The sequence below is a fragment of the Acanthopagrus latus genome, chromosome 17, assembly GCF_904848185.1.
Source record: "Acanthopagrus latus isolate v.2019 chromosome 17, fAcaLat1.1, whole genome shotgun sequence".
Taxonomy (NCBI): domain Eukaryota; kingdom Metazoa; phylum Chordata; class Actinopteri; order Spariformes; family Sparidae; genus Acanthopagrus; species Acanthopagrus latus.
The window spans coordinates 29,217,628-29,229,973 of record NC_051055.1 but is presented as its reverse complement, the minus strand read 5'-3'; the positions used below and the strand labels follow the sequence as shown (position 1 = coordinate 29,229,973).

The window sequence follows — 12,346 nt, the reverse complement described above, 5'->3', positions numbered from 1 at the left end:
TTTTGTCTCATGCTTATTCACTCGATTTGGCCTTTTTCATCTGTTGAGGCAGACAATCGCTTTAGAACCGGAGCGCTAAATCACAAATCCTCTCATCCTCAGTTGGACGGGTCAGTCGTAGGCGTGCTAGTAGCGTTGCTAAATGCTACAGGGTGACAACAATGGACATTTCTTTGCATTCAACATTATGTTTTGCTTATAATCACTCACAATTTGGTCTAGTGTACTGTAATATTGCATCTGGGTTGTTTAAGTATTCGTTTTTTAATCTGTTGAAATGGACAATCAATCCGCATGCTACAGGTAAAGCAACACAGCTGTTCATCTTTGGTTGTTCAGTGGTGGTTGGCAAAACTGATTTGAGATGCATTTTAGTACCACAATCTTCTGAATTGGCATCGGGGTTAAAGTTCGCCACATTACATCTGACAAAAGGACCATGAAGTGACACACAGCCACACAACACTGCAGCCAATCCCCATAACGCCTGAATAAGGCCTTATGCTCCTGCGTCTGCAGTGGGAATGACTCAACCTGACAAGACGCCACTTAACTGTGTGAGTAAGAAAAACACGCCATCAAACATCAAAATAGTCTCTCCGTGCCAAACACATCACCATTCTCTGTTTGGTTTTTTTTTTTCCCACCTGTCTTTTTGTCTCCACGGTGGGGAAACCCAACACTAAGCCTGCAATCATTCTGGAAAATAGGGCATAGTCATATTTGGATGAAAACATCGAGCTTACAGTCTCTTCAATTTGTCAGGCGAGTCGGTGCTGACACTGCAGCCCACACACTGTGTAATCTGGAGCCTATGTTGACATTATTAGCTGAGTCAATTATGTTTCCTTTCCACACGGGGAGAGATAGGTGTAGCTTCATTAATGTATGCACAACCCGACTTCCTCGACCCTCAGCTGCTGAGCTGGACCAGCCGTCTCATCTCTCTGGATGCCTTCTCTGGCTCGCAGCGTTGCCCTCGCAGGAGGAGGCCAGCTGTGTTTGTTGTTGTCCGGAAGAGACTGGCAGACAGTGTCGGGGTGGAATAAACTAAATCTTTTCAAAATAAAATGTTTGTTTTTTGTGTAATTGTAACTTTAAAAAGAAAATACTCATTTGAATCAGGCGAACTAAATCTACTTATTGTGCTCTTGTTAATCACAGGATGTCAGGAGGAAAAGGGGGTGAGTTTGATTTAAAAATCAAAATGATGTCATGTCTATGTGTTTAGCTTATAGCTGAAATCAGGAGCAGGCTACTTTAGCTTAGCATAAAGACTGGACAGGAGAGGGAAACAGCTACAGGAGCTCTCTCCAAAGTTCAAAAACACCTCACAAATTAACAGCAAACATTTGTAGGTGTTCCTCATGAGATGATGTTCTTCTTAGACTCTGGTTACAAGTGTGTCTCTTCAACCTTCAGGTCCCTGATTTCATGTTAACGTGTGCAGACAACATATCCGAGCAGTGATCAGTTGTGGACTTGGAGTTAAAAGCTTGGCGCTCTTTCGTAACTCCTCTGTACACAACAGGAGAGCAGCTTCCCCGTAACAACAGCCTGACAGTGAGAGATTAAACCCCCAACAGGGGAAAAAAAACAAAACATCCCTTTAGAGCATCTGCGGGCACATTAGCTAAATCAACTAATGGTAAAGTGTACCTGCCACTCGCGGACACCTCTGTTAGTGAACATCAGCACGTAGACCATCGCCTGGCCGCCCACATACAGCGTGTCGCTCCCCTCCTGGTGGTACATGCTGATGTAGTTCTCAGGTTTGTTGAAGTGGAACCTGGAGGGCTCTGTGGATCATAACAGAACATATTAGTGAGACGAGCTGGCGGTCGAGAGCCTCGGTAGATTGCATTGTTAATTGTGATTTGTGATTTAATTGTTAAAATGTATGTTTTTTTGTTGGTGCAATGAAAACGTGGCCCGAGGTAATACAATTTTAATGAATGTTAATGAACCGAAGTCAATTAAATTTCTTCTGGAAACAAGACAGAAAAACCAGAAAACCATTTCACGTTTAACTAGCAGAACAGTGCTCTGACTAATTATGTTGACTGTTAAGTAATTACCTGAGAGTGAGAAGAAGGAAGAATATATACAGTAGAGTATTTTTTTACAAATCAGAGTTCAAAAGCAATCAAAGTTACAAGGTGCTGTAATAAAAAATCCATATGTTAGAGGTCAAACACAATAACAACAGGTCGATGCATGGAAGCAAAATTGAGTTTCAGGAAAGTCATTTAAAAAGACGATCCAGATTCAGCTGCCCTAAGCTCCTCAGGCAGGTCAATTCTGAGTCTAGAAGCCCTGATGGCAAAAAGCCAAACCTCTGGATTTTAATCTACATTTAATCTGCTGTCGATATAAGAGCCAGCTCGAGGACTCCTCGCAACGAGCGGGTTTGATTTACCAAAACATTCGATCTGACGTCTCTGGCCTTTGTGGTTTTAGATTAAACAGGGAGCCTGTGCAGAAGTGGGTATTAGAGATAAAGGGCACTGGTGGAAGCATGAATATCACGGAAATAATCATGTGGGCAAATACCATCACAGACGCTCGGTTGAATTACACTCCGGACACCTCCAGAAGGCTCAAACGTCATTTTGGTATTTGTGATTCACCCATCCAATGATGCTCACGCTAAACTACACTGCAACTGTGTTTAAAAATAGATTAAGATCACCGCTGCTATTTAAGACTGCTGCGGGAAAAAGTCGATATCACATTACTGCCATCTCCTAAAATCTAATAAAACTGAGATGTTGATTGACACCAGTTTGAGGAATCACATATTCATCAAGTGACTGTCGAACTTCCAAGAATCACTGACCCTGTTTTTTTTAATCAGCACGGTGAAGAAATAACAGGAACGCTTGTATGAGCCGCACACTGGACGTTTCCCCCTTCAGACCAGGGTTTTCCGTTTGTGACCAAGAGTACGTATATGGCGCCAAATTATGATCTTTTCCTAAAGCTAACCTACTTCTGAAACCTAAACCTAACCAAGTTGGACCATTGACTCTTTCATTATGTCAGTAAGTGTCAGAAGATAATACGTCACAATATGTGAACTGTTTGTGAACTGTGGTGATGGTAAAATTGTGCTTTTCCAGTCTACTGACCACTCAAAGCCCTTTACAACACTTCAGATTCACCCATTCACATACACACATTCATACACTGATGGCGGAGGCCGCCATGCAAGGTGCCAACTGCTCATCGGGAGCAATTTGGGGTTCAGTGTCTTGCTCAAGGACACTTCGACATGCAGCTAGGGGGAGCCGGGATTCAAACAAGGGAAGTCACTTAAGTCACGTAATTTAGGGGAAGTAAGTTACACAAGAAGACGGAGCAATTTTAACCCAAAACACGATATTTTCTGGAACCTAACCAAAGTATTAACAGTCCAAATGTCAGGATATGTCACATGTGAACTATTTGCTTTATTCTGAATGTATGTATGCAATCTTTAAGGATTGCATACATAAATACATATCATTGCTTACTGGAGTGCAAAGCCCTTCATATTCAAAACTAACACTAAAGAGTTAAAGCGCCATTGTTTGAAGATGAAGACCACTGACAGAGCTGCTGTATTTGACATGTCTGGGAGTGAGAACATGTTGAATAATGATGATTTAATGTAATGTTAAGTTTGATAATCAGGCCTACTTGCGTTCATCATTACAAAGACATCTCAGACATGTCAACTTTATATTAAAAGTGACACGACTGAACAAATGACAACAGCCAGAGACACTCACACAGAGATTACTTCATGTAAGTGTCGTGTCATGTCTGATGCTCAAATAAAGATGAACGCTAATGTCGCTTTTTCTGCTTATGCAACATGGTTAAAATGCAAAGCACAGATCTGAATTCACGCCTCCAGACTTGAGTTCTGTCATGCATTTGTTGTCCAGTCAGCCTCCTGCTGGTGTGAGAAGCTGCTCAGAGTGCTGCAGCCTGACTCTAAACTAAAACCAGACAATCTGAACATATTACACTAATCTTAGCTGCACCTCATTGGCTCTATTAATGTCAGGTCAGACTTTGAGGTGCTGCCTGGCCTAATTAAACCTGTATCCCATTTTGTGCATTACGCTCTCAGAATACAGAGTTCCTGCTGTCCCCGGAGTTACAAAGAAGTCAGCGGGCGGCAGCTCTTTCCCATTGAGCCTGTTTCCGCTGGAATAATCTCCCCTGCTGATATCAGACCATCTGACTCTGTCAAAGCCTTTGAATCCAAACTTAGATATTTCTCTGCTTTAACTCCCAGTTAGCGCTTTTAATTTGTTCAGCTCAGCCCCTCATATCTGTTTCCAATGTCCTTTGAATGGCTCGGTCTCAGTCCTGATTCATTTATTTACCTGGTACTTGTATTTCTTTGGCCCACCAAAAGGATTCTGCTTTAACATTTTTACAACTGCTGCATTTCTCTAACCCTGTTTTTTTTTTTTTTGGTTTCTGTTCCCACGACCATCCAAGCTGTGAGAGTCTCTCTTCCTCTCTCATCTTCTTTCTTTCCATCTATCTTTCTTTGTGTGGCTCAGGTCCCATATGGTGACACCTGCGGCTGCTCATTGGCCTCCTGGATCCACATTCTTTCCATTTGTTTCATCACCTAAGTCTGTCAGAAATGCTGTCATTGTGATTTGTATCCTCAGTTTGACGGCTCTTCCTGAGGTTTCTTCCATTATTTGCCCTTATAAAAAGGACTTTCCTGTTTCCCAAATTGAGTTATATATATGAAATTTGATGTTTTTTTATTTTTATTTGGACTTCATGGTGTCCTGTTTTTGCGGTCTGTGAGGTTTCAGAGCTGCTTGGTGAGGCTGGCCGTGGCTTTGTTTCTGGTCGGAGCTGTTCTGGTCCACACACCTGCAGCACATTGAGTTTAATCAGCACCTGCACTTAAACCCAGACCTTCCCTCTGCATGGTGCCGGATTATTGTCTCCAGCTCCAGTGGTACTTGATCACTCTCAGTATCTCTTGGCTTTATGCATTTAGAAAGCCTTCTTGTGTTCACTTGCCAGCGCTGTCACCCTGCCTGACCATAGCTGAGAACCAGCTCTTTCCACCCAGCCTCCATCTTCTGCCACCCCTCACAACCTCCAGTGCCTGAGTCAGCCAGCGAAATCATTATCGTGATTAATAAATTGACCTTTCAAGTCACCACCTGTTACAGACGTGACCGAATACGGCATGTGGAAGATGTTCTGTGAGTTCTGTACGCCAGCTAGTCTTTTATTCTGCTCGGTATCTGCACCACAAGCACTTTTTTTTTCCATTTATTTGGTCAACAGATATTTCAGAGTATTACACTCTGAAGAGCTTAAAAGCTTTGTATCAAACCAACCAACCAGCTACCTATTTAGGCCTCTGACAAAAGATGATGAAAAAAAAAGAGTTCTGCATAAAATCTAAGTGGCAGAAAATATTATAAATAGGACCAGGACATTTACAAAGAGGAATAAAAGAAGAAAATAACTGGTTGACTTATTTTCTCTCTCGTTTTCGACAAAAACACATCTTTAGTAGGAAATAAAATCCGATTTAATTCCAAACTGATGATGCATTTTGCTGCTGATGTTTCAATATAAACGGATATATTAATAATGACAACAGGAGATTACACGGTCATGGTTTCATGGCATTTGTAATGATTTTCTTCTCATCCCTGAAATAATATTTTCTTCTCATCCCTGAAATAAAAAAAGACATCCAGTCTGACAGCAAAGCCAGGATGAAGTGCTGGTGATCACTGTTACAGGTTGCTAGCCAACCAACTAAGTTTCTATGGAAACTGTGGCCTCTGTGATTGGCGGGAGTCTAATTGATGAAGCCTGTACTTCACAAGCACGGGAGGAAGGCACAAGGAAAAGGCCAATGTGGCTGAGCTGATGGCTTGTGTTGGAAAATATATGTTAATTTCCCCGTCTGACGATCTCGAGAGGAACACCCCTTTTAGCTGAGAACGCAAACCGACAGACTGGCATAAATATTTCCTTTAGAAGTTAACAAGCAGAGTTTCATAGCCTTCAAAGTGTGCCTCTTCTAATCCTGTCTGGCTGCAACAACAGAGAAAAGGTTAATCTTCTGTTAGACAGACCTACAGGAAGCTCAAAGAAGAAGAAGGTCAAAATCCATCGCTGAATAGAAAATAGTATTATATCGTTTACTGCCCAACCAGCAGCTACTTATGTCAAGATCTTATATAAAAGTAACTTCACTATCGTACAATCCCCCATCAAAAGTTGACAAAGCTCTACATGGACTCAAATTGAGCAGAACGAGGTTAAATCTAATTTCTTTTTTATGCTTTGACTGACACTAATCACCCTAAAATGGCAGCCAATCTAACGTCTTTCTAAAGATGTCAAAATACATTTCATCCCTTTTTAATTTGATTTCGTATGTTTGACAGACAGCCGAGTTGGTTGCCTCGTGAAGCAAACGTTACCATGGAGCTGACGGCCAGTTATTTAATTTCTCCTCAACTTACCACTTTAAATCCTAATTGCACTATTATGCTATTTCTGTTGACGGCGTCATACAGTGGAACAGAGGTCAGTTCATGTTCAAGGATTTTTGGCACTTGAGCGATTTCGTGGGTGAGTCCCCATCTAATTAGTTCTTGTGCTCACTCACGATGACACACACGCCCCCCAAACAAGCTCAACGGTGACGTGATACAAACTCCCACAAATGGATTCAATCTATTCCACTGATTAACAGGAAGCCTGCAGTGGACGGTGAGGAGAAGTCTGCTGCTGTTGGAAGTAAACATGAATGTAAACAATGCAGAATTTTTTTTTTTTTTGCAAATGTTTTATGAAGAAGAAAATGCAATCAAGCGGTTTGTCATGCCTCAAAGCACAAACACAATAAAATGCGAGTACAGTTTGTGGTGAATGCAACACACCAGCTGATATCGCTGCGCTGGTGTTGTTCCTGGAACGTCGTAATTAATGTTCATGGATACGCGACCCAAACTGGAGCTGGGCTGGATGATGCCCGAGTTGGTTTTCATCACATAAGTAGAATTTACTGCCTGCATGTGATGGTGTCTCGTGATGCTTCCCAGACAGCAGCAAACTCCAGGACCATCATTGCAACTGAACCATCACATTTGTACAAAATATGGGGTTTTTGTTGCTTTTTCCAGCACATTCTTACTCCCAATGCATCAAATACAGCAGCCCGCTCACTGACACTACACTTCAAAGTTTGACACTGTAGTTGACCCTCTCACAGTATAGTAAAAAATCAGAGAAAGGGGGAACTGGAGTGGTTGGATGGGTCATATACTGGACTCTCACCACAGACATCGTGGTTTGTGTCCTGATTGTGCACAAGGCTCGAGCTTTTTTTTTTTTTTTAGATCTAACCAGAAGAAATGCTACTTATTGTTACAGTTTGAAGCTTGAGTCCACTGAGACCAAGCGGTCGCATTCGACGAGTTGGGAGCCAGAACATGTTGCTTCTTTATAGATTCAAACGAGGCCTTGTAACAACACCCACACAGCAATATCAGACAAACCTAAACCTGCACCTCTAAAGTATAACTTCCAACCCCTTACACTACCAAAAGCAGACAGGAGGAAGAGAGTGTACATTCATTCTGCACTATTTCTAAAGGTTCACACACGTACAACTGAAACGTAACCTTCGGATAATTTGAATTTGACTTCCTAACATCTTTCTCTCTCTCTCTCTATGTGTGAGCATGTGTTTCTTTTTCCCTTCTCCCCAGACCTTCAGTTGCTGATGTCGAGTGAAATCCTTGAATTTTCAAAAAGGTCAGCTTTTCAGAAACCAAGAAAAACAGCCTTGTTTTTTTTTAGCTTGTTTTCCAAAGAAGGGCCTCATTAAACTGGAGGGCTGCAGGGTTCCCCTCACCCCCCCGAGGTGCAGCTAATCCTTGAATTAGTCAGTTTTAAAGAAACAAATTCCAAAATTGCAGTAAGAGCAAATGCACAAAGCACAGATGTTTTTTTTTTTTGCATTTGCATTTGCACGTGAATAAAGCATTCAAGATATTGAATTAAAAAAAATACAGCGAAGGCAAAGTCAAACATGTTTTCACATCGAGAAGCTTTTGAGGCTTCTCTGTTGAGCACCAGCAGATCCCGTAACGGCTGCCGGTTCATTTACATAGAATCATTCGGTGCACAGTCGTTTTGTGGATGTGGGACCTCGAGGTCTTCCATTATGAAACTGACAAGAAAATCTATTGGCCGCGTGGTTCAATAGGGTTTTTGAATCGAGGCGTTCCGGCCCTCAGCTGAGAGGAAAGGTTGACACAAACGATGGCTGAACTTTGACCACGATGTTCCGGATGCTGCTGCAGACGTCAGATTAGCCTCGATGTCCTTCATCTATTGTCTGATTTATATTTTCTGTCGTTTTGTGTTCGTCCGGCTTTGCCTCTCACTCTACTGTTTGATATGCTCGTCACTCTCAACAGACATCCAAAGGGAGGTGTGAAAAGGATGTGTGTACACATAACGTACAGTAAAGTAGGCCAGACTTTCGTTTTTCTCTCGCTCTCTGCTACCCGAGCCAAATCCTATTCCCAGTGCAGCTCTTTACAAGTGAGCAGAGGCACAACAAATTCCCATTTTGACCAAAATTTATACACAATCTTTTCACACACTTGTGTACAAATTGAATCATAAGTGACTATTGTTCGTTTTATAATTGCCCCAAAGATCTGTGTATAGTGAACACAGTTGATTGTGATCTCTCACAGAATTATCTGCACTTCCCTGTGGTACTGCTGAGGTTTTTAAGCGCCTTTCAGCTCAGCCTCTTTTTTCTCTTTTTTTTCTAACTGGCCTGCAGCTTTCAGTTTGGGTTCAGTCTCCCTGTCACTTTGTTTCTATCAGAATCAGCCAGCAGGTTTCAGAGAAACAGCTCTGACAAATCAACTTAACGCTGAGGTACTTTTGGCTCGGTTCAGACTCCAGGATGATCTAAACACGCCATGCTCCACTAGCTTAAAATTACTTGGTGTCAGATTGGTAAATATGATCCAATCCAGTATTGAAGGCTGTATCAGAGCCATTACTATATATCGGTATCAGAACAACCCTATGTGGGCCTGCACTCAGCTGTCCAGGTGAAGCACACCTGGCTAAAACTACTGCAATAAATCCTGAGTCAGAGTTTGCCCCAAATTCAAAACTGCACATTGTTCTTCTGACCTGTGGTGCTATTAATCCATCTAGATCAGTGTGTGAGCCTTCTCTCCAATGAAATGGAGCTAGACGACACTTCGGTGCTCAAACTGCCAAAAACATTTGAATTTGAAAAACTCAACAGCAGTGTGTCTTTCCAGAAATCAAGACCCGGTTGCTCAAGATTATCCGCAGACCCTGTTGTGAGCTGTCAATGCAGAACGAGTCGTGGCTCATACAGCGCTCCATCAGTCGAGTCGGCTAGCATCTGGTTTAGCGCCTGCTAACTTGGATGGGGATAAAATAATTTAATTTAATCTTGCGGCTCTTTTTTCATCATTTTATTGGATGGACTGGATCAATTTATGACAGATAAACAAGTCAGTTTGGCTCTAAGAATTGTATCCTATGGGAAAACTCATTTTGGGGCAGCAGTATGTCACATGACTATATAATTACACAGTTTGGCCACTGCTAAAGTTGGCATGGAAGCCTGGAGCTCTTCCTGGGGGTTTTAGGAGAAGGACACTATTAATGTTTGCATCCGTCCGTGAGTAGATTCACACCTACATCTGCACGGTGATTTGGGTTTTCAGGTGTAGTTCAGTAGAGAGAAAATAGCTCCTACATGAAACTGTCCACCGTGAGGTTTGGAGTTGAATGTGAAGGCTGATGTTCACCAACTCAGACCAGAACAATCTAGGTCGATAAATACCACTGCAGATGAGATTTCAAGAGGGTGTAACAAGTGCACACACTGTGTGACCTTCATGAAGGCAGAATTTATTACATCTGTGTGCACTTACAGCCCCTACAGTATCTGTGTCCTCCCTTAACCCCCTGATATAAAGCACTTTTTTTGTCACCAGGGTCCTAAAACAACAGTCAAACGGTTCCTTGAAGGCGCCTGAACCTGCCAAATGTCCCCATTTGGCTGCAGCCCGCTAAAGCGAGGACATTTCACCGTCTGAGGACCTTCGGCGCTGTCCGTGGTGCTGGAACACATCCCGCTCCGACCGAGCCGCTGACGGATCATCTCTGACAGTTTGTTACCTGCACACTGTGTCCGTGCATGTGTGTGTGTGTGTGTGTGTGTGTGTGTGTGTGTGTGTGTGTGTGTGTGTGTGTCATACGACAGGCATTTAAAGGCTCACCCTGCAAATTGCATAACAACGGATTTGATTGATATGACATGCACGTCCGGGCCGTCATCTTGTGCGTTTTGTACTCTGCTCATCCGCGGAAGGGGAGGGGAGAGGAGGGGAGGGGAGGGGAGGAGGGGGGAGGAGAGGGGAGGAGGGGGGAGGGATACAGATACAGATAACTTGACACACAGCCCCCATCTCCACTGATTGCTGAATACATTAGAGGACCGTGTGAGGTGTAAAAACGCGTGAGTGGAATAGATAACTAGGGAGCCGGCTCGGAATTTTCCATTCATCGCCGTCCCCCTCCCATCCTCCCATCCTCCCTTCCTCCCTTCCTCCCTTCCTCCCCTCTCATGTCTGTGCGTTTGGACGTGTAACCTCTGTATTTTATGGCGGCTGCTGCTCCAACAGCAACCCAGGAGCCGGACTCCTCTCCTCTCCTCTCTGCTGCTGCTGCTGCTGCAGTGTGGAGCAGCAGCAGCCTTGTCCCGCATTGCAGCTCCGCAAGGACGCGGGGAGCTCCAGTGACAAACCCCCCGCAAGAGTCATATTTCACGGTAATGCTTCGCGGCGGTGGCAGGCTGGATGTTTAAAGGCTACAGCCTCACGGTGCGTTTAGGAGCGAATTGGCGCCATGTTCCTCCCGCCTCACACACACACACACACACACACACACACACACACACACACACACACACACACACACACACACACACACACACACACCACAAGGCAGAGCAGAGGCTGTTTTTGGAGCGCTTCTGGGAGGGTTCAGTTCCGCTCCATGCGCCTCGGGGTGAGGATGTGCACGGGCGGTCGTCAATTAGAACCCCCCAACACTGACAATCAGCCAGCAGTGGTGTATTTATTTATTTACGTGGTTTTTTTTTAAGAGCAGATACATGAAAAAATACTCTAGAAGACAAAACAGGAAGAAAAAAAAGCCACAAGTTGCACAAATCTGATCCAAATTATCCAAATGTGCCATTTTTGGTGCCAAAACGAGCCAATCTGAGAATTTAACGCAAAGAAAAACACTCTGTTGATTTTCTGCACCAGAGCTCTTGTTAACATTGAGATCACACCGTGTAATTCCAGTAGATGCTCATCCTGCTGTAGTCTGAGGGGACATGTGTGCGGGGCCTGAGCGCGTAATTTACAACTGTGGGGTGTGTGTGTGTGTGTGTGGGGGGGGGGGGGTGTTTTAAGAGATTAATCCAGAGGTAGAAGCCTCGATGATGCTTTATTGTCTCATATTTGACGAGAACACTGGTGAGTGATAAGAAGCGCTGGAGAATAACTGGCTCCATCAGCTCCAACACTTTACTCTCCACTCCATCACTCCATCTATTCCATCACACATAACACGGATGAGAAAAACAAATAATTGGCCGAATGACTTGACAAACCACCCGGGGCGGGGGGAGAAAAACACACAAAAAGAGCGCTTCCTACCGTGCACGACAAATTTCAGCCGAGGTGACTTTCCGGCGATCACCGTGGCGAGGAGCGACAGCAGGATGACCGAATTCATCTTTCTTGGAGCTCTGCCGTGTGTGTGAAAAACAAAATTATCAAACCGTCCACAAAATCCACCTCTTCTTTCCTAAGAAGCGTCCCTTAAAAAAAAACCAAAAACACACACAGCGGTTCCTCCCCTGATCTGCTACGTGCCAGATCTGTGCCACCGGCTTGCTGCTGGTCCCGGTCCTGTCTCGTCCGTCTGCTCCGCCGGCGGTTCAGTTTGGAGAAGTCGGGGTATCAGGCTCCACCTCGGAAACAAAAGGCACCAGAGAGGGAGAGAGAGAGAGAGGCGGGGGGGAGAGAGGGGGAGTGTAGACACTCAGCGAGGGACGCGGGGGTGAGAAGTGGGATTTGCACAAAAAATACAATTAAATGCCCACAAACGCATCACTTTGGGTCGCAGGCGTGGAGGATGACGCGTCAGACCTGTTGCTAACAGTGAAAGATGATTTTCACATTTTTTGCATCCGGCTGCACCTTTA

The 12,346-nt window shown here is 44.0% G+C and overlaps 1 protein-coding gene across 2 annotated transcripts in view; it reads right to left on the bottom strand.

Moving 5' to 3' along the window:
• The window catches only part of si:ch211-113g11.6 (uncharacterized protein LOC559008 homolog), a 48,900-nt gene extending 36,777 nt beyond the window's left edge, over positions 1-12,123 (bottom strand). The window contains exons 1-3 of one of the 2 annotated variants that reach the window (XM_037074017.1): positions 11,986-12,115; positions 11,796-11,887; positions 1,660-1,799 (exon numbers count right to left, since the gene is read on the bottom strand). In XM_037074017.1, the coding sequence (XP_036929912.1) occupies positions 1,660-1,799; positions 11,796-11,874 (219 nt within the window). In that variant the 5' untranslated portion in view covers positions 11,875-11,887; positions 11,986-12,115. Of the gene's footprint in view, positions 1-1,659; positions 1,800-11,795 lie in introns of both variants that reach the window. The other variant, XM_037074016.1, reaches the window with a different exon arrangement.
• Positions 12,124-12,346: the final 223 nt, after the last annotated feature.